Source organism: Homalodisca vitripennis, chromosome 2, assembly GCF_021130785.1.
Source record: "Homalodisca vitripennis isolate AUS2020 chromosome 2, UT_GWSS_2.1, whole genome shotgun sequence".
In the NCBI taxonomy this organism is placed as follows: domain Eukaryota; kingdom Metazoa; phylum Arthropoda; class Insecta; order Hemiptera; family Cicadellidae; genus Homalodisca; species Homalodisca vitripennis.
In genome coordinates this window covers 20292186-20318817 of record NC_060208.1, presented here as the reverse complement: position 1 = coordinate 20318817, position 26632 = coordinate 20292186, and the positions used below count along the sequence as shown (strand labels likewise).

The window sequence follows — 26632 nt, the reverse complement described above, 5'->3', positions numbered from 1 at the left end:
GCTGGCTATTTGATGTCAATTATGACAGAAATTGAGCGTAACTGCTCGTCAAGAAAGCGAATGGAAATTGGTTATTTTCTTCTTTCTTGCTTTGTTTTGCATTGGATCATTACTGAATTAATAGATATTTAATGATATAAAAACTATTAATAAGACTGGTGTCGAGATTTGTGTAAATAACAGTGAATAATTAACTTAGTTTAATCCAAACTACTGATATATCATTAGTTTAGGCCTTAAAGACAAAATAACGATATTTGGTAGTTGGCCTGAAAAAAGTGTTATAAAAGAAATAAAAAATAAATAAAAGAAGTTTTTAATATTTTAAAAATACCTTAAAGTGGAATATATATATGAAATTCACTAATCTGCATTAGTCAACTCAACAGGTAATCTATGGTTTTTGTACTTTTTAAACTTATTTAAGGAAATAAATAAACACACCGAATATAAAAAAAAATATTTTTAAAAATAAATATATAATTCACATGGACGGATTCTGTTGACTAGGTATGACTAGACATGATTTTAAAATTAAAAACTACAATAGTTGAAGTCACCTCACAAATACTCCAAGGGGGGGAAGCAGAATCAGAGACTTTGTCTTTATTATTGTCGTAATACTTAAAGAAATTAAAATACAATGAACACCATCAACAGTCTACAAGAGATTGTTGCTTATTACATTTTCATCAGTTCCTTATAGTCTAATGGAATAATAATACAAGAATCAACTGTACTATTTTGCACAGAAATTTTACTGCGATCAGAACTAAATTCTGATTTGAACTAAATAGCAATGTGTAAAGGAATGGTTGCAAGAAGTATCAAGCTCTCGGACAATTCTTTAATTCTTCTTGAATATTACAAAAGTTCTTTAGATTGCAAATATTAAGTAAATAAAGATACTATACGAACAGACGCTTTCTGCTTGACTCATTTGATTTACATGCACAAATTCAAGCACAATAATGGATTTCATGACCGATTTTGATGCCATTTAAATTAAGTATAGTTTTAAGAAACAGCAACTCATATTTACTATTTATGCTGATGCACTAGGCTAATAGTTTCCATAGTGATAGAGTTGTTTACAGAATATAGTTTCACATGTCCTTGAAAGCTTGTAATTTTATGGATTAACAACAACTCTTCAATCATTTTCATTAGCTCAAAGTGTATTACAGTTTAATTCTGATCTCTTACTGAAAGCATGCTAATACTTTACATTTAAATTGAATTCAAAAGTCGATTACTAGTTTAGGTTGAAATGCAGATTCCAAAAATAACTAATTGTCATACAATGTGCTTTTTTGTTTCACAAATTATGTTCATTATATTTGTCACTTCAAAGCAACATCACCTGTAAACAGATTTATGATTCTGAACACTAATTCTCAATTAACGAAAGACAATTCATGTCTGCTAAGATTGACTAGAACGTTTGGCGGCAAGGATAATGCTATCCATCTTCTCGAGAATCTCCAGCAAGCGAAGATCTTTAGCGCCTGGGGAATATTCGGCATAGTGTCCCAATTGAGGAAGACTGGGCCAGTTTGTACTCTGAGGTCGTCCAGTTTGTTCTTCTTTCTCACCGGCTTTACTCTTTTCTTTTCTAAAAATGTTCTTGTCTTGAAGCATTGAAGCTTGCAATGAGCTGGCTGTAATTTTGGAAGCCGCCCTCTGCCATTTGTTTGAATTGTGGAGATCTTTCATTTTCTCAATAACGTCCACAGCAGTTATTCCATTCTTTACGATCCTCAAGCCGATGTCCTCTCCTGATGCATTCCTGTAAAAATGACAAATTTCAGGACATCTATTACAACAAGAACTTAAAAAAAACTGTACATATTTTTAAATTTAAATCATTTTTTGAATACGATCATAATATGTCGTATTCAAATCATTAAGTCATTTTATGTCAGTCGGAATAGTTTCTTAGAGCAATTTTAAACATTTTAAAATAATAAATAGTGCCAAAAACGTCCTCTCATAAAAAAGTAAATACAGGGTGCGGCAGTCATTTTATGTCAGTCGGAATAGTTTCTTAGAGCAATTTAAACATTTTAAAATAATAAATAGTGCCAAAAACGTCCTCTCATAAAAAAGTAAATACAGGGTGCGGCAGCATAACTTCCTTTTTTTAAAATGCGCGCCATTCAGTTAGTTGATGTCATAGCGGAGCGCTAGTGGTCTCATTCAAGAGGGGGTACTGTAAAGTTTTGTCCCGACACGGTTCAGTCGCCATCATGCGTTGGAATAGTGAGGAGCGTGCCTTTGCCGTTGAGGCCTATTTTTCAAGCGGATGTTCAGTTATTGCAACACAGTGTGCATTTCGGAATCGCTTTAGTTTAGCCCCGTTGGCTCCCGTCCCAGACCGCAAATCAATTGTTACATGGGTCACTACATTCAGACAAACTGCAAGTGCGACAAAACGAAGAACTGGAGTCCCTCGGCACCTGAGAACATTGAAGCAGTGAGAGCGTTAATGTTGCGATCACCACGGCGTTCTGCGTGCAAACACGCATCTGCCCTTGGACTATCCGATCGTTCAGTGAGAAGAATTCTTCGTGATGATCTTCATTTTCATCCCTATAAGATGGCGATAGTGCAGGAACTTTCAGAACGTGACTTCAATTCTCGGATGAACGCGTGTGAGCTTCTTCTTGATGTCGTTCCCGAGGGTGCTATTGTTTTTTTTTAGCGATGAAGCCCATTTTTATTTGTGTGGGTCGGTCAACAAACAAAACATGCGCTACTGGGCTGACACCAACCCTCGAGAATTGCATCAAAGGCCTTTGCATTCACCGAAAGTCACAGTGTGGTGTGCAATTTCCTCAGCTGGAATTATTGGTCCCTGGTTTTTTGAGGAAAATGAGGTTACAGTGACAGTGACTTCGGACCGGTATGTAAACATGCTACAGAATTTTTTTTTCCACGGCTAGAAGATTTGGATTTGGGGGACACTTGGTTCCAACAAGACGGCGGTGCAAACAGCACACACTTCGAGAGCATCGATGGCTGTTTTGAGGGAAAACTTTCCAGAGCGCCTTATCTCAATTAGAGGCGATTTGGAATGGCCGGCACGCTCTCCCGATCTGTCACCTTGTGATTTTTTTCTATGGGGTTTTTTGAAATCCCGTGTTTATGTGAACTGTCCAAGAACCCTACAAGATTTGAAGACCAACATCCGAGAAGAAATTGTCAACATAACACCTGCTACGCTAACAACAGTCATGACAAACGCCAGAAATCGGCTTACGCAATGTATGGAGAATGGGGGACGTCACCTAACAGATTTGTTCTTCAAAACAATGTAAATAAAAAACTTTAGACATGTACCTACATTATAAAAAATAAATAAATATTTTCTGATGCATACAATAGTTTTTATTGAGTTTTGAAAAAAGGAAGTTATGCTGCCGCACCCTGTACTATATTCTCGTAGTTCCACATTACATTTGTAAAGTTTAGAATTACTCTTAAATTTAGTTTTGTCTCTAGTTTTTATATGAAGATGAGGTTTATCATATTTCTTTAAAACTACCAACTGGGTTGCACATTTTTTATATTTAATCAAAATTGAATATTCTCTGTTAAATGTTTGCATTTTTAGGAACAAAAGAAAATTTTGAATTATAAGCTATGTTCTAATTTTCTGATTGAAATGCTTTATTTCTCATAGAATACGACAAATAATTTTACAAAACCAAAAATACTGTTTTTAAAGAATAGTTTTTTGAAATGCCACCATTTTGTTTCAACAATTGCTAGAAAGAATATTCACAGAATATTTTTAAAAGCTATTTAATGAATTGTGTAGAGTTTGAAAATGTTCGGTGCATAAATGGTCAAGCAATATAAAATTAACGTTTAAACATCTTCGTGGGACATCCATTATACAGGAAGTTCAAAAAAGGGTGATAAAAACTTCTGTTGCTGATAGTTCTCATTATGCTTAACAAAAAATTTCCTATACACATAGTTCAAGTAATATGTTGTTTAGCCACTAGCTAGTAACATCTCTAGAACTAGTAAAGCTACAGATACCAAACTTCGTAAATAGGTAGTAATAAATAAGACAAAAACTAAATAAAATAATGGTGTGATATGCTGTAATATTAACAAAATGAGGTCACTAAAAACATTTTTTTTTACCCTACTCAAAATCTTTAAAAGAAGTTTATATGAATGTATCTTAAAAATTATCCAGCTTGCCAAACTTTATGACTGAAAATGGGTCAAAATGGTTTAAAACTGCACATTATCTTGGAGGACCAAACTATAGTCCTAACAAGTCTTTTACAACACATATTACAGTAATTACTCATCATATAGTAAATATTATCATTTAAACCTCTATTAACATTATTTATATTTTATACCTAAGAGCCACTAATGTTTTTGTTAATGCTCTTACACACTTTTACACCTTGGTTGTCATTGCAAAAAATGTTTTGGTTTTCAATGGATTTTTACAAAATTTTCTGAAATTTTTCAGCTTTACAACTATTATACATTGGCAGACACCTTTTCTAACCGGATTATAGGTAAATGACCAATATCATCCATTACAACCACTGAATAGAAAATTACAAAACTAAGATTTTACTCGTAATCTGCATTACAGGAAGATTAAGTCTACTGACTTGTCGAAAGTGAGGATGTGAACTGGTGGCTGGGAGAGAGAGGCGACTGCAAGCATGTGCTCATGAGGGTGGTAGTGTACAGTAGCGCAGCCTGGTGGCAGTAACCCGCAGTAGACGGCACGCAGTGCACCGGTAAGTCCATCCCACGCCATCAGAGTCCCATCCTCCCCACACGCGAACACCAGGCCTCCGCACGCACTCACACACATCCCGGTCTGCATGCGGTCGTTGGTACAGCCCTGTCATGTGGCAGAGATAACAGCTGATAGATTTAGAATAATCAGATATCGTGGTAACACGAATTTTACATGATTAATACAAATTATTCTATCAAGGAATTCTTATGGTTTCTGTAACTAAAATCCAAGAACGTAGCCAGGAACAAATTTTGGAGGGAGCCAAGACAAATATTTTTCCAAAGTGGACAGAAAGTAAGGCTCCATTTTGTTCCTTAAAAGTTCTTGACCCGTATATGTATTGATAACAATCTTTCAGTAGCACATGCCAGTAATACTGAGTCACTTAAATAATAATAACCGTTTACTAAAAAAGGAATTAAAGCAATTGAAAATTTTTCGGGATCCAGACCCCTTGGACTCCCTCGCTGACTACGTCCTTGCAAATATCGAGCTGATATTGTAGTTTGATAGATCCAAGTTCTTTTATAATAGTACGTTATAATCCATAGTTATAATAGTTAAATTTATAAAGTTTTCTTCATCTAAAAAATTTCCATATGAAAGTTTATTATTCTCCCTAGGTATAGTGAAAATTTCACATATTCAGACTCCTTAAGCACACAAAGCATTCTTTCCATTGAGTGTTATCTGAAATCCTTAGGGATTGAATGATTACTTGGAATGATTACCACATTGCTTGAACTGAAGCCAATGAAATGAAGCTAATAGTCACTATTCAATATCAATTTTCTCAAGAATTATGTAAGTTAAAAATACTTATTATATCGCATTATGTAATTTAAAAAAATGTCAATCTATTAAAAATACTGAACCCTGTGATTTTTGTAAGTCAGTGGATTAATAAACTTGTCCAGTGTATTCAGGATAGTTCAGATATTAATTTTTGCCACATTTTAAATGTATCAGCTGCAAAATTTTCATTGTAAAGTGTCCTTGCACATTTTTTTTGAAAACCACCAAAAATGTGTTTTGGATGTTATCAGTATATTTTACTCCCATAGGCATGGGTATTAATACTAGAGCGACAGTAAATAATTTATCATCTCTACTATAGAAATTTGCTTGAATTAATTCATGATAGCTTCTTATATATTTAACATTAGCATTTCAAGAATTAGTTATTTTATATTATAAAGAAGAACATTTTGTACACATTTACGACACAATACTTCAAAACAGATCTGGGAAAGCAAGTGTAATGTCTATTTTTCTAATGCTTTCGAACAATGAGTTTGGCAAACATTTAATTTCCTTCTTTATTGAATTCTTCTCCTACATTGTCTGCAAGTTCACCTTGAAAGTCTGAATGACTGCACCGGTGGCTATGTCGACACTGCGAACTGTGGAGTCCCGCAGGTGTACCAACAGCCTGTGACCGCCAGGGTGCGCCACTACGCTGTTGACGATTGTCCCTCGCACTTCCCTCACTCTCAGCTCCCTGCCCCCTGTCAGGCTGCAAACATCACAAGATTGAACATGATGTTATTTCGGTACTTCAATTGAACACATGGAAAACACTCCTAAAACAAAAATTAATTTCCATTTGTGGAGAAACGTATCAGTCGATGACATAAAGACACCAAAAATGGCCTAAAACCCAAAGATTTTAAATCTTTTCACTTCAATTTTATGTGTTTGACTATGTTTTTGGTTTAATAAAATTGTATTAAGCTAAAAAAAATTATTGTTCGACACAATTAGCCCTTTTGCTATCCTCTTATTTTGTCTCCCTACATAGTTGGCATAGATTACAATCATTATTTTAGGGGATATATTAACTTTTGGCTTTCGGATCAATATTTCTCAATGCTATTGAAAAGAAAATAACAAGTAGCATGAATTGCTCAAATTGGAAATAAACAATGGAACAAATTTTTATGTACTAGTACACAAGTTCTGCTGTCAGTTGCGCTGGGTTTTTTGTAAAGTTTTATTATAAGTTGTATGTTTGAATCAGCTTGAGACATTCATATTGAAACTAATGTCATATCATGCTAATGACTAAAAAGGTATCCCACACTCAAATTTATTCCTAAGCTATTCCTTTTGTACTTCACAAATAAGTACTTATTGTGATGAACCTCTAACCTGCCATCGTCATCCACATCATATATCCTGAGTGAGCCGTTACTGTCAGCTGACACTATCCGGGAGCCGTCGACAGTGACACAGACAGCCGTGACGTAGCCGACGTGTCCGGTCATCTCCTGCGCCAGCTGGTAGTCCGAGTGTGTCTCCCCCCTCCACAGCCGTACTGCGCCATCGTGACACCCAGAGACTAGCAAGCAGCTGCTGCGCGTCAGCACCAACACAGCACAGTACACGAACGACGGGTGTCCCAACATCTGTGGTCATATACCGTTCTCTTTATACTTCCAACAATATCTTCGTACAGATGTACTGACAGTACATACTTAACAGAAATCAAAGTGTGCCTTAATATTTTGTTTAAGATTTAAATACTACATCATTCATAGTAAAAAAGCTGTAAAAAAGAAAAAAAATATAAATAAAATCTGCAGACAGCTGATAATTTTTTAAATGAGACCTTAATAGTAAAGTACAGGTGGATATACAGGGTTTTCAGAAATTACTCTAACAAACTTCATCATTTGATTTGTCAGGACAAAAAGAGCAAGAAATGTCATACTAAGTATAGTCCTACCTTGCTTAGTTTATCGTCTGTCTAGTTTACGGTTGTGTTTTGTCGGAAAAGAATCATATCTTTAACGTGAATAAAGGTACAAAGTCCAATCTTTAGTTTTATTAAGACCTGGTTTTTTAAACAGTTTCAGAAAAATATCACACTAGGTTTCAAAATAGCGGTCATACACAATTTTCCACTCGTATTAACTCCTAAACGGCAGATTTAAAAAAAAAATGTACAATGACAGTGAAATTTAGGTTACTTTCAAGTGAACATTTTGAAACAAAGTTTATTTTACCATGACAAATAATAACGTAGCAAGTAAAGGTTTTACTGAGCACCAACCCTTATTTAAGAAAACACTAATTGAGTTATTAACACTGTTTAACTGCAGGTTAATGATCAGCTGATTTTTATGACTAACAGCTAAAATTACACACTTAATACGACGTTTCTTACTTATTTTTGCCCAAAAAAATCAAACGGTGCAGTTTGATACAGTTATTTATGGGCACTCTATAAAACTAACTGTAAAAATATATGTTTCGGTTTTTCTATTCCAAAATAGTACTTACTTACCAGATCTTGTGTTAGCAATTATAAATAAAAAGAACAAACCTGCAAGAGAGCAGAGCTGCTGTGAGAAGGTCTCCACACACAGACTGTACAGTCAGCGGACGCAGACACAAGTATCTTGTTGTCGCTGCTCCACCATAGAGAGTACACCAGTCCTGTTCAATAACACATTTCTCATAGTTCAATAACTCATGCAGACTTATTTACACTACTGCCAATCTCAGTTTGTCTAACTTTATCAATTCTTAGTGGTCTTATTCTGGAATTTTATAAAGTAGCAAGTGGCCAGCACTTGCAGCAATTGGGGTGATTGAGTTTTTAGTGCCCAGAGATGATTACAACAAAGGACTATTTGCAAATGCATCAATGGAATTCAAATAACCAACGTCATCATGGATAAAATATTGATTCATTACTACATATTTAAAATCAACGGAGGGAAGGTCAGAGAAAAGTGCACTAAACAAGACAATCATTTTACTTAAACGTTATTAGATTGTTTTGTGCACTCTGGGAATAATCTTAACTATTTGGAAAAGAGAAAAGCGTTAACATGTATAAATTATTATTTCCTGTTTTAAAGGATTAAAAGGGGATTGTAAGAGAAACACACTCGATTGGCCAAATTAAAATGAAAACATCTCCTTTATTTGACTTTCTCGAATTAACACTTGTCTTTCAAAATGAATAAGAAATTACTGGTTGGAGAGATTTTGTTTGTGCATTTTGTTAGAAAACTAAATTTGGAGAGAATAACCAACTCATATTAAAGCATAATTTATTTGTAATATTAAGAAGTAAACCAAATTTGTAATACTTAAAACTAATTACAGCTTTGAGTATACACCCATATAATAAAACAAAAAATTATAGTTTTATAAAAATCACTTTTTATTTACACCAACTGTGAATAGTTTCATCTCTGTTATTCATAAAGTTTCAGTGCAATTCACCAACACCAACAAACTCCATGGATGATTCTGTTTGAGCTGCTTGACCTCTTGTGTTTATTTTGATAAAAAAAAAATAAACATTATTGAAGATTTTCCCTATGAAAACTCCACCACAACCTATACAACATAACCCACCCTGGTGCCCTGAGAGAGTAGCGAAGTGACCGAACTGAGGCACTGAGTAGATCTGTATCTCCTGGTGTGCGCAGGCGAGCCACAACCCGTTGTGGCTGAACCGCACACACATGCTGCCATCTACCGCGAGGCTGTGTGCCCTGGCGTTCGGCAACTTGCAGCTCTGCGCTACCATGCGAGACCACACCACCTCTGGCACCTTCTCATCCTGGACAGGGAAAGTACTTAAAGGTTTTAACCCTTATAACGTCAGTATATCTTTTCACGACTTCCAGCAAACGGCACAATATAAAAAAAAAAAAAAAAAAAATTAAATGTGTAAAGTTCATTTTTATTTTTACTTTCTATAATTATGGTAAGTATAAAAAAGTAAAAATTTTAAAATTAAAAAGTCACTGTACTCAGGATCGTCAATGTTACGAGACATGTTATTTATCACTAATAATGAACACGGTACTTTGGAATTATACCGACCACACCCAGACATGAATCGTTATTTGACATTTTGCTTCTACTGATTACTAGATTAGCGTAGAACAATATTTCGTCAATATAAAACAGGAATTGTCTTATCGCAAACCCCTCTCCATCCTCAGACAGAGGTAAAAGTCGAGCGGTCTAGTAGATAACGTGATTGCAGAGTCTCGCCGCCCGTTCAGCTGGTGCGTCGCTTTGTTGTACTTCTGTGTTTTACCTCTACATTTCTCCAAACACAAAAATTCAATAAAAACAAACATGATCAAACTAAAACTAAACTCTTTATTGAAAAAAACACTCAAAACTTGTTTTTATTCTTGATCATACTCCGCCACCCAAAATGCGAGTGCCATGCCTTCTCGCTGATGTCAACGAAAGAAAAACATCCCTCGAGATAGTACCTATCAGTAAAATATCAAATTCTAGACGATCTGGTCAGAAATATAAATTTAATTGTAATGGAAAGGCAATTATGTACCGCGCTAATCATGTGATGCCGCGTGGCCTGTCGTAATCGGGATTCTCGAGAAAGATAAGATAACAGCGACAACAATACCGATCACAATGCCTGGAAATGCTTGTAATTTTGTAATTAAAGAGTTGTTTTTTTTTCGTTCTATCATGTTTGTTTAGCTATAAATTTATATTTTTGTGTTCTTCATACTGGTGTGGTCGGTATAATCCCAAAGTACCTGAACACTAAATAGGTGACACTAAACACTAAAATGACACTAAAAACACTAAATGAATACTAAAACTAAGATATCAATACTTTTAACAAATAAATAAAAACCATATAAACAGAAAACACGACGAAGGAAACCGACTCAGCGATGGTTAGACACACACTACCTGAAGCCAAACTGCAAACAATAGCGCGCGCGCTGTACGGCGTCTGTGCCGTGTGGCGGGGAGAGTGTCTAGACACCGCGTCTATTGTTTCAAACAATGTAACGCGACAGCTATATTTTGACACTTGACATAGGTCAATAACCCACACACATGGTTGACGCATACCGTTAGTGACATTGATCGGATTTAAAAGGAACTTAAATTTGCTATAGACGCAGTTTTGTATCGATGCGCCGTACCGCGTCTTTGCCGTTTGGAGATAGTTTGTCTATGCGCCATACGGCGTCTGTAACGTTATAAGGGTTAAATGCACATCTACTCATGTAACATTAATGTCTTCCAGATAACACTGCGTCGAAACATCAATTAAACTTTTAACTTCTTGAGATATTTCAACCTCACTGTAGAAAGCCATCTTAGAATTTCATCTATCTTTTTAAAATTGAAAATCTTATTCAGTGTACCGACATTAAATAAAGGTCGGTACACCGACCTTACCGACCTACCGTTTTTTATAAAAGGTGTGTTCAAAAAGTAACGGAAATTTTTAAGTTTCACAGAATTGGAGAATCCGACTGTCTAGATTTCTTTTTACTATATTGGTACTCATGCTCCTGAAGTATAATCAAATGTTCAGTTGTATTCATTGTTTACTTTTCAGTGGCAGCTCTTAAGATTAGACACGTGTTTTGAACACAGTAATTTTTGTTTGTTAAAAAAAAATAGATCACAAAATTTGTAAAAAATGTTGTGTGAAAAATGAAATGAAGGGTAACAAAGTGTAGGAAATGATAACAAAGGCCTATAATGAGTCTGCTATGAGTAAGATAAGAATTTATGAGTGATATAAACGTTTCAAAGATAGCTGTGAAAACATTGAAGATGACAAATGCTCCAGATGTCCCAACACATCTACAACTGATGAAAACATGAAAAAGTAGAAGAAACGGTTATGAACAATCGCTCTATTACAATCAGGTAAGTCGCTGATGATGTTGACATTTCAATTGCCATAAAATGTTTTCATATGTTTTGGGTATGAAACGTAAGGCAGACAAATGTTTTTTTAAATTGTTGAATTTTGAACAAAAACAGTGGCAAATGGAAGTCACTTAGGAGTCACTAAATGAAGTCAACTACGATGCAGAATCACTTAAACATGTTATAACAGGTGACAAAACATGGGTTTGTAGACATGATATTGAAATTAAAGCTCAATCATCTCAGTGGAGGTATTCTGGATCGCCACGATTGAAAAACGTTGGACAAGTGAAGTCGGTCTAATATATTTGAAGATTATGCACAATATGTTCTTCGATTTTAATGCCATAGTGAATCATGAATTCTTGTCACAAGGTCAAACAGTCCATAAGGAGTACTGCAAGTTCAATGCCACTTGTGTGAAGCAATTCGAGAAAAAAATATTTTTGTCCGGATTTATGGCTAAACAATTTGCACCATGACACACAAAAAAACCATACGCAACCTTGTGGTGAGGTGTTGCGTACCTGCTCACACTTTATTGATTGTTCATGAACTTTTGGTCACAACTATACAGTAACGATTCCCCAGCCACCATATTCTCAAGACTTAGCTCTGTTTTACTTTTAATTTCCAAAAATAAAGTGAACCTTAAAGGGGTGTCGTTTTACAAGCATAGATAACATTTAGACAGATCTAAAAGCTATCCCAATAATCGAATTTGAGAATTGTTTCGAGGATTGGAAGAAGCACTGGCATAATTGCATAATATCTAATGACAGCAATTTTGAACATTAGTATTATAGACGAATAAAAAATACATTTTTTCATACAATTAAAATTCCCGTTACTTCTTGAACATACCTGATCGTATATCCAGTATGTACAACCAAAGGAAAACTATGACGACAAGATTTGATCGGGATGGAATATGTTAAGTAAGTTTGGTGATAAACAGCCTACTCAGTTCACTATTTATGCTCAGGCTAAAATAATTTAAGAACTATGAACTAGATTAGTTGAAATTAGTTACGTAAGGGTTCTTACTAGTTACGTTACATCAGAACTTGGTTTGTCATCATTCGATTTTGTATAAAAAATAAACCTCAAACGATAACAGCTTACCTGTTTAGTCTGACTGCCACCAGAGGTCAGGTTTGTGTCAACTGAGCCCGCCACGGATGCAGAACGTACCGAGGCCAAAGAGCCTTGTTCTGACTGGAGAGGCAGTTGGGAGCGCAGCCGAGGAGAGGGAGGAGATAGCGGGCTCGACGAGCCCACCGACACGTACAAGCAGCCTGGGTACTTGTGTCTATCAGCTGTCCCCCACCACTCGTACACCTGTAGGCATTCAACCATTCAGACGTAATACTCAGTTGGGTAGCTTTACGTACAGTAAAGAAGGCCTAATAACACTAGATATGTGCTTTACTAAGTAAAATCACTGACGTATATCCATCTAAAAGAAAGTACCTGAACATGTGTGTCCTTCAGTCAGAGGTTTACCATTTTTGGTTTGCATTGTTTTAGGGAGACGTTGTTCTTACATACCATTTCTTGTACTGCTCATAATGATTTGTCTTTCACCTTCTTTCAATCTTGCCTTGCTTCACTTGCCCACAATTTTTTTTTCATCAAATAGGGTTTTATTATGTGTTTTGGTTTGCACACAACACAAAAGAACCTTCAGAATCTATGAGCTATTGTCAATGAACCTTTTGAATGTTCATCACTAACTTTGGCCCAATCTCTGTAGGTTTTCAAGGTATTAGATATGAATCAATAGTTGTTGAACCCAATCGATTTAAAACGTACAAAAGTACTAATAATGAAACTTTTTCTGTATTTTGATGGCTACGCAGAGATGGCACATACGCCATCTCAGTTTTTCTTTCAATATTTGGGAAGTGCAAAAACATAGATGTTAATAAGTGAATTGACTGATTTATAATTAAGAAACTATTAAATCCTTATCTCAAACAAATATTTTTTACGTTGCCGAAAGACGAAAATATAAAAGACTACACATTCTCACTCACAACAGGTGAAAGTGGCCGGACATGTTTGGGCGGTCTGGCGGGCTTGTAAAGCTGTAGTCTGGCTCGGTCAACTGCAACGCCACTAGGCCGCAGGAAGGCCCAGGCCACCACGTGCCAACCCGCTGCCCTGCCCAGCTTGTGGTGACGGGCTGCTGAGCAGGCTACTGTGGCGGGCACAGTGTCACACACCTCCAGCAGCAGAAGAGTGGTGGGGCCTAGCAGCACAGGGAATGGTTCATTCAGCATCAGACGTTCCTCCCACTGCGGTGTAACACTCCTGCCAGTTAACATCAACAAGTTCTCTGTTTAAAGCTTAATTGACAATGGTTAATTTGAAAGACATGTGACAGTGTTGTGTTACAAAATATTTCAAACACAATAAGGAGCATAGAGAGATCCATCACATATATGTAGTGTACATATTGTGTTGTGTATTTGTGGCTTTGACTGTGTTTTGTTTGTTATCTCAGGTAAATGATTTGACGGGTAACTTTTTGCTCATGATGCATGATTTTAGTTTACCAAAACCTGTACAGTACATAAAACAAATGCATAGTAATATTACCAAACTCATTAATACATCTTCTTTTAGGCAGCATTACCTAACCAATTGTACTGTTCCCATGCAACTAAATATACAAATCTGAAATATTAGGTGATTTGAAACACATATTTCTGTACGACACTGGCCTCCAATTTGTACAGGTCTACAATTCAAAGTTCAAGAGTCATGACTGGGTAGGCTAATTTGTGAAATACTCCTTTTATACCACTAACTCTGTGGTATATACAGCATTTGAGTTTAGATGTGTACAAATCCGTCATCTCACAATTCATGGCAGAGGAGTAAGTTAACCTCTTCTTTTTAAATTTGTATGCAGTTTAGATACACATGAGGTTTGGATGATAAGACCAAAACTTCAATATGGTCAAGTGGATTAGACTAATAACTTACTTAATCTTACTTAATTTAACATCTGAGTTAAGATTTGTTTGACAATTTGCCCAAAGTGTCCCAAAACAGACATAAAGGCCTTTGCAACAACATTGTTTTATCACAGAATCAACATTTGCTTCTAATTATTGAATTTCGGTCATAAAATATTAATTTGGCTACTTGTTACATGAGAAGTAATAATTGTATGTTATGTATATAATAGTAATAATGTATTATTTGAAATGTTGAAGATTTTTCTTTCACATTTTAATTAGAGGTGTAAGAAGATATGTAAATTCATGGCACAATACGGATTATACAGATCTAAGTACCTAGATTGAACTAGTGTATAGTTACTGACCGATGCTGTTTGAAGTCATACATGTGTGTCATGATGGGGGGGATGTAGCCAGTACTTTCTCCATAGTAGCAGACCGCTCGGGTAGGATCTAACTTACGACGGTACTCCCCCGTCATCGTGTCAATGACATGGAGGCGGACCATTGGATGGCGGACCAGTGGGTCCACCAAGGGACAGTCCATCCCATGAACAGTGACCACCACAATCTCTTCATCTGGAATATTTATTTTTAGTTTTCATCATTAGAATACAGTAATAATCAAATTGAGCTTTTTTAAAACTAAAAGGAACTATAACAGTGATCGGAAACATACGGTATATTTCTGTCTAATTACTGCTGCTATCTTGTGGATTTTAGTAAAACTACTTGGACACCACCTGCTTCAAATCGTGTAATAGTTCGGGAACGTTGTGTTGCTTCTGCTGGTTGTTTTACGAAGATTTGTGTGAGATATACTAAATAAAATTGGATCCTATTTTTCACTTCTCAATCAATAAAAATGTGGATTCTAGAGAAAATTAAATAAAACCTACATAAATTGTTTTTATATTTTCTTTATATATCCTACATCCCTTCCCCGGGGTATTATATAATCATAAATAAATATATTTATATCAACAACCATAAATTGTCATTTTATATGTTTATTTCCATAATTAATTGATAACAGTTTGCTTTAAATAATAATCTTTAAATTATTTACTTAAAGATTTGTTAAATACCAACTGAAAACAGGAAAAAAACTTAGCGCTACGTAGTATCCGCCAAGCAACTATGCTTAACGCTTTGGTGGCACTGGGCTCATTGTGGTTAAAAGGGTAAAATAAAAATATTATATTAACGTAAGAACTTAAATCTCTAAATTTATATTTATAGAGAGTAATATGGTTCTATGTAAGTTTGTAATGTTATGAGGTATTTGAATTTAAAGTTTAAAACTTTATATCTCCACCTTTGTGTACTGCTTTTATTTAATAACTAGTTCTCTAGTTTTATGAACTATCTATTTATTAAACAGTCTTTCTTTATTTATAATACTTAATTTATAAGTATTCTTCATAAAACCTTTAGAGTTACAAGCATAATATATTATAATTTTTTCCATGAGCATAATAGGGTTGTATATGATTCTTTTATGTAATATAGAAAATTCACAGCAAACAATATTTAAAACTTTTTATTCTGGGAGGCCTGTGATTAAAATAAGAAAACAATAAGCTCCTTCTTCAAAAATGTTCTTGTGTGTTACTTAGAGCCTTATAACTCAAACAATAAGTTAATTTGACACACAAAACAAAAAGGAATTGTATTTATAACTTGATTGGGTGATTATAATAAATAAATACTTTTTTACTGCCTTTACAACAATATTGTTGGTAGCAATGTTAAAAACACTTGGATTTTTTTATAATAGTTAATAATATAGTATTATGATGTCAATGGTGACAAAATAAAGTTTAGTTTCTTGTAGCAATACGGCCTACAGACGCTTTTATTAATTGTTAATAGATTTATTGGTTGAATAAAAAACTAATGAATGAATTAAAATAAAAATTAAATTGAAGTTTAATTTGAATTTTGGAAATAGTCTATAAATTCATCCACATCATAAAACACGTTATTGGTTAGAAGTGATGTTAATTTAGATTTAAACAATCGAGAATTTTGATAATTTTTAACGTTTTCTGGCAAAACATTAAAAAGATATCCTCCAGAATAAGAGGGAGGATTTTCATATAGGTTCAGTCTATGCTGATGTGGCCTAACTTGTCCATTAAATCTGGTATTATGTGAATGCTCAACCCTGCCTGTTGTCAGCGGTATAGACTAATGATAAGACAAATCTATTTTTTAATACCTTATACCACTTCTATGTCAAATCCACCACAAACACACAATAAAACCCTATTACAAACAATAACTTCTAGTGTTTATGTCGACAACAACGAAAAAGAGTATGGTTTTTTTAATGTCTTTCAACCAAACATCAGTGTTCAAAATTCATAACTCGGAAACTTGTGATCTATTAAGGTCAAATATTTATATAAGATAGCACAAGTGTACTGTTTTTTAGTATATAGTTTTCTAATTAAATGAATAAAAGTTGTTATAAAATTACTGTCTTGACCAGGCGGTTACAAATATTCAGCATTGATCTTGTTATGTAGCTCTTTGTCATATTTTTGAAAGTGTAATTTTTTTAAACCACCACTTAAAACATTAAATTTATAGCATAGTTTTAATTGAGTAGGTTTTGTTCATTTACATACAACTGAATCTGCTCGTTTGGACACGTAAACCGCCAGAAGTCAGTGCCCCAGGCGGTGTTATCATAGGAAAACCACTCTATCGCCGACCGGTAGAAAATGATATTCGAATTCCTCGGCTTTGTCACGATCTTTTAATTTTAATAAAGTACAACTTTCAATTATCTTGTATATTAGAATTGAATCGAAAATAAATAATAGAAATTTGTTTAATGATGGGAGAAAAATCTGGTGCCCAGTGGTTTCCGCCTCTACACTTGAACTACAAGACCATTGAATTTTTACCGTCATATATTTCTTGTTCAGAATTTTAGTGACAAATTACAATATGACATGAAAAAAGTGGTAGGGGAACTACGCAGTAAACAACGATATTTAAATTTCATATTATATATGTGATACCTCGAGCAGCCTAGGTTAATAACAATATGCTATGCTTAGCAGGATAGTGTAAATCTGGGACTGATTGCTGAAAATTCCTATGCCCTTTCAATACTTTCTGCTATAGAAACTTCCATTGCTCAAAATTAGCAAAATCTAGATCTCAAAAGATTATTGAAGTAAGTTCCATTTATCATACAGATGTAATCATGGCAATTGCCTAGTCAATTCTATCTGTGAATGGTGCAACTTTTAAACATTTCGTTCCCCTAACATTTTATGGCATATAATAAATTTTGGTACTACCTGCAGAAGATGAAGATTTTTCTGGCAAATCACTTCCTTTAAAATTGTCTTCACTGGTAGCATGATCGAGTCCTTCTTCAATATACCCATCTTTTTCATTAATTGCACTAGAGTTTAATTCTTGCAATTCTAACTCATCTCTTGATTTTGATCGTTTTCTTCTCTTTTTCTTTTTCTTCTGCCTGCAGATGAGAAAAATATGCTTTATTTACAAAGTTGCAGTATAATTAATACCAGAAAAGGTGAAAAAATTTAAGTTTTACAGAAAGTTGAAATTAAACTTTCTTACAAAATAGACGGTTATACTGAATCTTGAATCTGTAGAATCTTGGAGCATTGGAAAAACGGTTTATTGTAGTATCACTAAATATAAAGGAATACAACATTTTCCAATATAATATTTTATTTTGTGCAAGGCCTTTCAACACAAACAAACTTTTTTTCACAAATTTGTGAAGTGCCTGATGATGGAATCTTTGATTCAGAAAGGCCTTGCACAAAATAAAATATTATATTGGAAAATTTGTATTCCTTTATATTAGTGATACTACAATGAATTTAAGCTATTTTCTGCAGTTAATTTGAATGTAAAATTCATTGTAAAATGTATAAAAAAAACCTTGAGTTTAGTTTTTATGAACAAAAAACATAATTTTCAGTAAACTTTAAAACAAGGGTGATACAAGATTAAGTTTTGCAATTTTCGAAGTACCTAATAGTCTATAAAAGAGAAGAATTTTAATCAGAAAGTTGATTAGATATTATAACATTAAGTTAAAAAAAAAATAAGATTTTGGGTTATAAACCAAATAGGGTTTTTTAATATCTGAGCATTTCAAAATACACTTGTACATTTGATTTGGACCTATTCAGTTTTTTTTTAGAACAAGTACACACATGCACACACACACACACACACACACACACACACACACACACACACACACACACAAAAAAAAGGGAAAACAATACTCTATTCTTTGCTAAGAGAAGGAGGGAGACTGTAATTTAAAAATAGTCTGTACAAACCAAATAACTTCTTGGAAAGTTGAATGGCTGAGATCGAGTGAATATAGTGAAAATTCCTATAGAACACAATCTATCCTCCTCAAGGTGGTTGAACCAAACAATATTGTCATTTCCCTTACTTATACTGAATATTATGTTACTCCAGATGTCCCACAGAAGACCTTTAAGTGCAATGAAGGTCTCCTACTTCTCCCAGTGAAATAAATTTTGAAAAAAGTAAAAATTGAATGATGGTACTTACTTTCTTACTGAAAGTGGTATGTCTTCTTCTGTACACAAGGAAGCAGAATGCCAATGTTTGACAGCAGCTGAACTTCTTGAAAGATCCTGTTCGCTCTCTTCATTCTTCTGGGAGGGGGATTGGTGAACCATCGCAATTGTGTCACCTCTCCCACTTTCAACTTTAACTTTAGGAATGCGGTACTCCTCTTTCTTGGGAGTATTTTCTAAACCATCTCCTTCTGCCCCAGAGGAAGACTTAAGGGATTTCCTCCTAGGAAGTGGTATTGGAGTTTTGATTTTTGGTAAAACAGGTTCGTCCTTACTGGTCGATTCAACAGGAAAAGTCGGTGTTTCCACAGTGTAACTTTTGCATGATAATCGAGAAGGACTTGCATCAATCTTACTGTCTTTAGAATCAAAACCGTCTTGAAAGAGGGCTCTACGCGTTAACAACTTTATATCTTCAACTAAAAACGTGGGTGTTTCTAACGTATAGCTTCTATTAGATAACCTAGAAGGACTTTTGACTGAAGTATTATCATCTAACTGAAAACCGGTATTTTCTTGTCCCTCTCCAATCAACTGTGCAGATTCCGATATCTGTTTCCATTTTGATTTCTTCTTCTTCTTCTTTTCTTTTTTCTCTGACAAAATATCATCTTCGCTGCTAGACCGAAGTAACTGTGTTTGCGAGCTGTGTACTTCTGCAATGACCTGCCTGAAAATGGAAGTTTTAGTTAATACTTAACACCCGCTACTCACACTACCTTTACCTGTAATATCAAAACTGGAAAATGATGAGGACACATTTTAAGTTAGGAAATGTAGAAGTGAGTTCAAAATTCAACAAAGTTTGAAACAAGTATTGAAATTTACTTGAATTAAATGCAACTTGTTTTAAGTGAGGAGGGATAAAAATAATTTATTGTATTTTTTTAAATTACTTAACCTGATGTATACTCAACCTTTTGACAAGTGGTTTTAGAAAAACTAACTATATGTTATTATAATATCAATATTAAAAATGTCAAGTAATTAATACTGTGAACTATCAGTAATTCAAGATGCTTACCAATGGTTGACAAATATAACATAGTATAGTATATAAATATAATATAAGGATATCATTGACCAAGTGTTTTAAATGATTTAATTTGTTTATTACATAAGTTTGTACAATATATACATAAAAGAATGGCTATTGATCCAAGTAAATCTAACAATGGATATGGGAATGTTTAAAACTGTATTTCCGTACTGTGAATAAAGAAGCTGTTGATCAGCCTATGCTCGGAAAAATCCTTATTATAAGTTTAAGAAAAATCTTACGGCAGGATTTCAAACTTCATTTTGCTGAATTAGCTCTTTATAAACATTTCCAGGTTGACTGAAATGTTTGGAAAATAAGAATGTTCCTGGAGTAAATAATTGTACTATTTGATGTCAGGGGCCCTAAAACCCTTACTCTAAAGTTGAAAACAAAATATTTATGCAATACACAATGACACAGCTACATTTTGGAATTTCCTTTACTAGAAAATCAGCATTACAGGTTAATGCAAAATTGTTAAGCTTTCTATCAAAACAACTAGTTTTAATAAACAATTTCGTTACCTGTGTTGGAAGGTAGTTTATTCCAAATTTAAATAACAAATAATTGATTAATGATGTTTGTTCACTAATTGACTTATTCCTCTTTTTTCATAGCCAAACAACATGGTGACCCTTAGCCCAATGTTAAAGTTTTACAATTAAAGGATCATACCAATCGATTTTTGAGACAAAGCAAGTCTTATTCTTAAAGTTATATAAAATCATTATCCCAGATTTTCAATCCCTTTTGCAGAATTTACTTGTATTAGGGTATTGAATACAGCGTAACTAAACCTGGTTAAAGTAACTATTCAGAAAACTAATGTAACAAACCATTAGCCACATCATTAAATCAGACCAGTTCAAAGTAAAATAATCAAACTACATTAAAACACTATTTCATTCCATATGTAATATGATTTGACATAACTTATGATTACACTGGATACATTTTTTTTAATTTCCATCTATTTTCACCAAAACTTACCTCTTTGATTGTCTATTATCAGAACTATCGCCTGAAGAAATTGTTCTGCTGACAGGCACTTGTCTTTCACTACAATGCTCAGTTTCCGAAGACTTGATCTGTTGTTTTCGTCGTGGAGCGGCCTTCGGTGCTCGATCAGTCTGTTCCTAAAAAAAAATAAATAAAGAGTGACCGCATTCCAAACTAAATGTGTTGGCAGTACAGAGATTGGAATGCACTTAATAGCTCATTGTTCCTGTCAAATGGGAGGAAGCGAAGCACAGATACCAGACAAGCACCATGTGATTATTTTATAATATTGAGGTCACTACAATATTTTCAAGTGGGTTTGATGGTTTTATTCCTTTCTTTCATTTTCTTGATAATTTGCCACTTTCAATGTACGTTTTAATGTGTGGTTTGTGGTGTATGCATATAACGTTTTGTGTGAAGACAAGTATGTGTTACTACTGAAAAATATACCGAATCTCGGAAGTAAGTACTTAACATTGATTAAGTGCTTCTGATCAAGCTATGCATGCTAATACAAGAAAGTGCTGTGATGGGCCAGCATTTATATAATGTGGCTAAAGTCAACATTATCCATAATTTTTAATCTTCATTAAATTATTAGTTTTTAGATATAAAAAAGCTATAAGTTACTGTAATTTTAAATATCTATAATTTGGTTTGACATTTTGTTTTTTGAAATTAAGATAATCATGAATATTGATGATTCAAATGTGTTAGTGGCTACTTATTATAGCCTTTTGCGGCCATTCAATGAAATGTAACCTAATCAGTAATTAATGCACAATTATTCAAGTTTTTTAATGGCAATTTGGTTTTCAAGTTCTAAATTTATATTTAAAAAATAACCTTTTCTATCTCAAAGAACAATTACGTGAGAGTATGACATATTTAACTGGTTACTATTATCATTTATTGTTAATATCAAGAGTTCATTGTTACTATTATCAAGAGTTCTTGATAATAGTAACAATGTTGATAATAGTTTATCACTTTTATAACAGCAGCTTTCTGATTAAGAATAATTTTCAAGGGCATGGTTATAAGTGGGTCATCCAGAAAGTAACGTCTGTTTCGCAGCTATTCAAGCAATGAGCAAACACACAATGTGTATGAGCGTCGACTCCCAGTATGCCTTGTGTATGAAATGACACCATTTGCATTTGAAATCATTGTAGAATGCTGTTTACTGTGAGAATTTTAGATGTTCAAAACAATTTATCAACTTGCTAGCTGTGAAATACGATGAGTTATTCAGTTTTTGACAGTAAGGAATGTTCCAGCAGCGGATATTCATAGACAAATAAGTGAAGTGTAAGGCTCTAATGTGATGAGTGACAGCAATGTGCGGAAGTGGGTGAGAGCTTTCAAAGATGGATGGGAAAATATCCACGATGAACCATGATCTGGCCAACCATCAGTGATGATCGTTGACGAAAAGATTCATGAAGATCAGCAATTTAACATTTTATTATTAGCATTGGAATTTCTGACCGTAAGTAAAACGACGGTCTATGTTCACTTCTATGTTCATTCTATGTCTGAAATTTCACAAATTGTGCTCCTATTGGGTTCCCAGGATGCTTATTGAGGAACACAAAATGAGAAGAATGGGTTGTGCTCTAGCGTTTTTGGTCCGCTACCATGAGGAAGATACTACGCTTTTAGAGAACATTATCACAGGTGATGAGACATGGATTTCTTACATACGAGTGCAGAAACTAAACGCCAGTCAACGGAATGGCGTAACAGAACGTTACCAGTTAAAGTCAAGGTCAAACAAACAATCGCAACATGCAAGGTTATAGTGACCATGTTTTGGGATAGACATAGAATCTTGTTAGTCAAGATTATGAAACGAGGGAAAAAAATAAATGTAACCATTTATTGCGCTACTCTGACTTAACTTCGACGTGCAATACAGAATAAGTGATGTTGCCTATTGACGTCTGTAGTTCTCTTGATGCATGAGAATGCCAGACTACACTCTGTCATCCAAACCCAACATCTCATAAGATCATTTGGTTGGGAACAGATTGATCACGCTTCGTACAAACTGAACTTGGTGCTGAGCAACATTCACTTATTTCCCTACCCAAAGGAGTTTCTCTGCAGTAAGCACTTTAACACTAACTACGAAGTGAAGGAAACAGACTACTACGACATCGGCATTCAAAAGCTCATAGAACATTAGAACAAATGTTTAAACAAAAATGGGGACTATGTTGAAAAATAAACAAAGATGTCAGGAATAAATGAAACAAAGATGTCAGGAATAAATGAAACAAAAATATCTATTATTTATTTTTGATAAGATATTGGACCTTACTTTTAGGATATTCATACTTTGTTGGCTTTCTCTATTCAAAACGCTTTTAAGCATTTAACAGCAAGTGTAGTTTGAACATCATCAATGATTTGAGTGGCAAAATTTAGAATAGTATATATTTTAGATTTAGAGTCTACATCAAGAATTTCTGGTAAGTCACAGTCCAATAATTGAAAAATTTTGGCTGTAGTATAATAAGTGGCTACCAACACAAATCATTATCAAATATTCTATATTCATAACCTTCTACCAGAAAAAAATGTTGAACCAAATTACGTAATAATTATTTCAAATAACAATTTAGTTCTGCTGGTTTTAAATCTTAAAAATTAATATATTCAATATAAATAAAAAACTATCTATATTTATGAAAAATTACAAACAAAACAATAACAACTGATTACCTTTTACTATTTTCAAGGATAAACATGTCTCAATTCTTGTGGAACAAACAACACATGTACATCGTTATTATATTGCCGACATTAATAAAATACCAAACATGATTTTACTTTGAATTAATTTGGAGCAATAATGTTGAACTGATTTATGTTTTATGCTTTTGAAATTGTGAAGCTATACTCTAATATGTAAATGAAATGTATTTGTTTCAGATTATATAAAACAACTAAACTTTATATAAACTATGTTTGAGCAGCTTAGTACTTACGATTACTTTAACCAATCTGAAATGGTATTTCTGCAGGTACTGATACCTTCAAAACTACTTTCATTAATTAAAAAGTCATTGTTTGATTTCAACTAAAATAGTGCACAATTTTCCATTTATTCACAATACAAAATTTTGAATGTCAAAAAAGTCTTCTCAGGTGTGTTTTTTGATATGTTGTATTTGTTCTGACATTTCTTTCAGCGAAACACTAGTTGATATCACCTTTATTCTAGTTTGCATCTTCTCACAACAAACTGGAAACTTCAGATATAAAGGAGCAAGGTAATTCATTATCTTGTAACTATTTAAAACATTGTTCAATGTTTAATAATACATTTTTACATAATAACTGCATGTTCATCACAATGAAATAAAAATAGCTGGCAATGATTAATTATGAATATCTACAAGTCAAATAATATTGTATAAAATAGTATTGATATTTATAATCGATAATCATGATGCGATTTTGTTGCTGGCGTTTAATATAATACTGCAGCCCCAATTTTTGTGAGGCAAATATATTTCATAGTGACGTTAGCCTATGACTTCTTATCCAATAAAGTTCATAGTTCATGTAAATTGAACGTTGCAATTTGATATTTATCTAAATTTTCAATCAAAATGAAAATAAATAATAAGCTTTGATTACTTACATTAGATGATTCTGATAAAGCCTCCTTTGATAACGCTGCATTCAATAACTCATTAAATCTGGCTTTAGTCTCTTGAGTAATACTTGGAGATTGTGTAAGAGGAATTCTATCGTCAGAATAACGTACCATTTTAAGATTTAGTTAATTTGTACAAAACGAGTACGTTCAGTTCCCAGTAGATCGCCAGTGTAGTGTGTACAACGACGTTGTTATTGGTAAATTGACAACAATAAAACATAACCTAAAAACCTCCTTCAGTACTAATTTGTTAATAAAAAAAACACAGATAAAAACACTTTTTTCTGGCAGTACACACCATAGAGTAAAAGAAGAAACTGTTAATTTACCGTCACAGATCAACTGAAAACGCAAGGGCTGCTAAAGTTTAAATACTATCTGGCCGTTGGTTGTGGTTCGAATGCACCTTTAAGCCCCGTTGTCCATAGGGTAAGTGCTAGAAAGGGCTTCTTAGCCCTAACTTCGTCTGGTAAAATAAGACATTCTTTACTTTTACTTATTATTCTTATCCAAAGGATTTTTTGATACCAAAAACAAATCTAAGATGCAACAAAAGGTAGTACCTACCTATCATTGTTAGTTGTTAAATATAATTTTTACTAATTATCCGAGTAATTACTTTTAATAGGTAGTAGTTTATATTGAGACAGATAAAGAATAAATTGATCCTGTTTAACAGCATTCCTAATGCCATAAAAATGCACCTGTTCAAAGTTTTCTTTCAACACAAGCAAAGTTTTTAAAACTATTTATCTTGAAGATATGTTACAACTAGATGGTATCTGGTATATGTTAGGACCTCTTGTGACAGTTACGGTCTTCATAAAATTAATTAATAATCTATTACGATTTATTAATAAGGTACAGTTTTAAATTTATTTATTTATTTTATATGAGTGTATTTTCAATGTTCCCTATTTATTTCAGGTTATTGAGTAAAAGAGATCTCAATACCCCTATATTGTAGAATGTTAGTTTTTTAAGCAAGTTCGCCGTATTGCTTTAACTGTGTTTTAGCTGCATATTTCAACAATCTAAATTTATAATGGATCATTTGTATTACAAAAATATATAGTTTAAAAAAATAAATAGAGACATGATTTTTTCAATATTGTTAAGTACAAAATCTTGCAATATATAGCACAGATTTTCCTTTCCATGTAAAACCTGGTGTGAAGAATGAATATATTTCAGCAATGATTCCAAAATGGGGTTCATGGATTGAACACGATGAGTAGCATGCCATTTTTTTATCATTTATATCACAGCATCTGTTAATCTTCTAATATTTTACATTGGACAAGTATTGAAGTTTTTTTATTGTAATTATCAATATAAATTTGCGAATTTAGGTTTGTAATTTTGCAAATGCTATTTTCATTACTGCATTATTTTGTTCATGAGTATTTGAGAGCTGATATTATTACCTTTTTTATCAAACAGTCTATGAGTAGGCATTGCATCTAATGCTAAAATCATTTGCCACTTAAAATGTTGTGGTTAGTGCAATCCAGCAGTAAACAAAAAGTAGTGATTATAAATATACTGTACTACAGAAAATACAGTCAAATTAAGACAACAGGATAAAATCTTCTGTATCCTCCAGTAAATGGACGACAGTGAAGATAGAACATACTAATCTCACCTAGGAACATGGAGCATAAGTTTGTTACTGGTCTTAATTTATTAACCGCATTGAGATGTTTAGATTGTATTGGATTAGACATTGGCAGTAAAATGATTAACTTCCAATGAAAATCGCTTATATGATGATCATTTATATTGAGGATTACTTTTCAAACTGTGATTAGGTGGTAAGTTTATCTATTTGACGAATAATGGATAATTTTTATA

At 33.5% G+C, this 26632-nt stretch overlaps 1 protein-coding gene across 1 annotated transcript; it reads right to left on the bottom strand.

Moving 5' to 3' along the window:
• Positions 1-1374: 1374 nt before the first annotated feature.
• LOC124353635 (jouberin-like) lies at positions 1375-25031 on the bottom strand. Its single transcript, XM_046803566.1, has 13 exons — positions 24761-25031; positions 21094-21239; positions 19033-19731; positions 17763-17944; positions 14808-15021; positions 13510-13786; positions 12596-12811; positions 9161-9368; positions 8115-8227; positions 6938-7194; positions 6143-6302; positions 4650-4888; positions 1375-1789 (listed from the first exon to the last, which is right to left on the bottom strand). Exons 1-13 carry the CDS (start codon positions 24887-24889, stop codon positions 1426-1428), a joined length of 3204 nt encoding a protein of 1067 aa, XP_046659522.1. The 5' UTR covers positions 24890-25031; the 3' UTR covers positions 1375-1425.
• Between the last annotated feature and the right edge of the window lie 1601 nt (positions 25032-26632).

Bases quoted from the DNA above. Each gene is read 5' to 3' on its own strand.
- LOC124353635 (XM_046803566.1), bottom strand. From the start codon at position 24,889: ATGGTACGTTATTCTGACGATAGAATTCCTCTTACACAATCTCCAAGT. The intron at 7,195-8,114 runs GTTTGTTCTTTT...ATATGACCACAG, and splicing joins GCAGCTCTGCTCTCTTGCAG to ATGTTGGGACACCCGTCGTT. The intron at 1,790-4,649 runs GTCAGTAGACTT...TCATTTTTACAG, and splicing joins CACATCCTCACTTTCGACAA to GAATGCATCAGGAGAGGACA.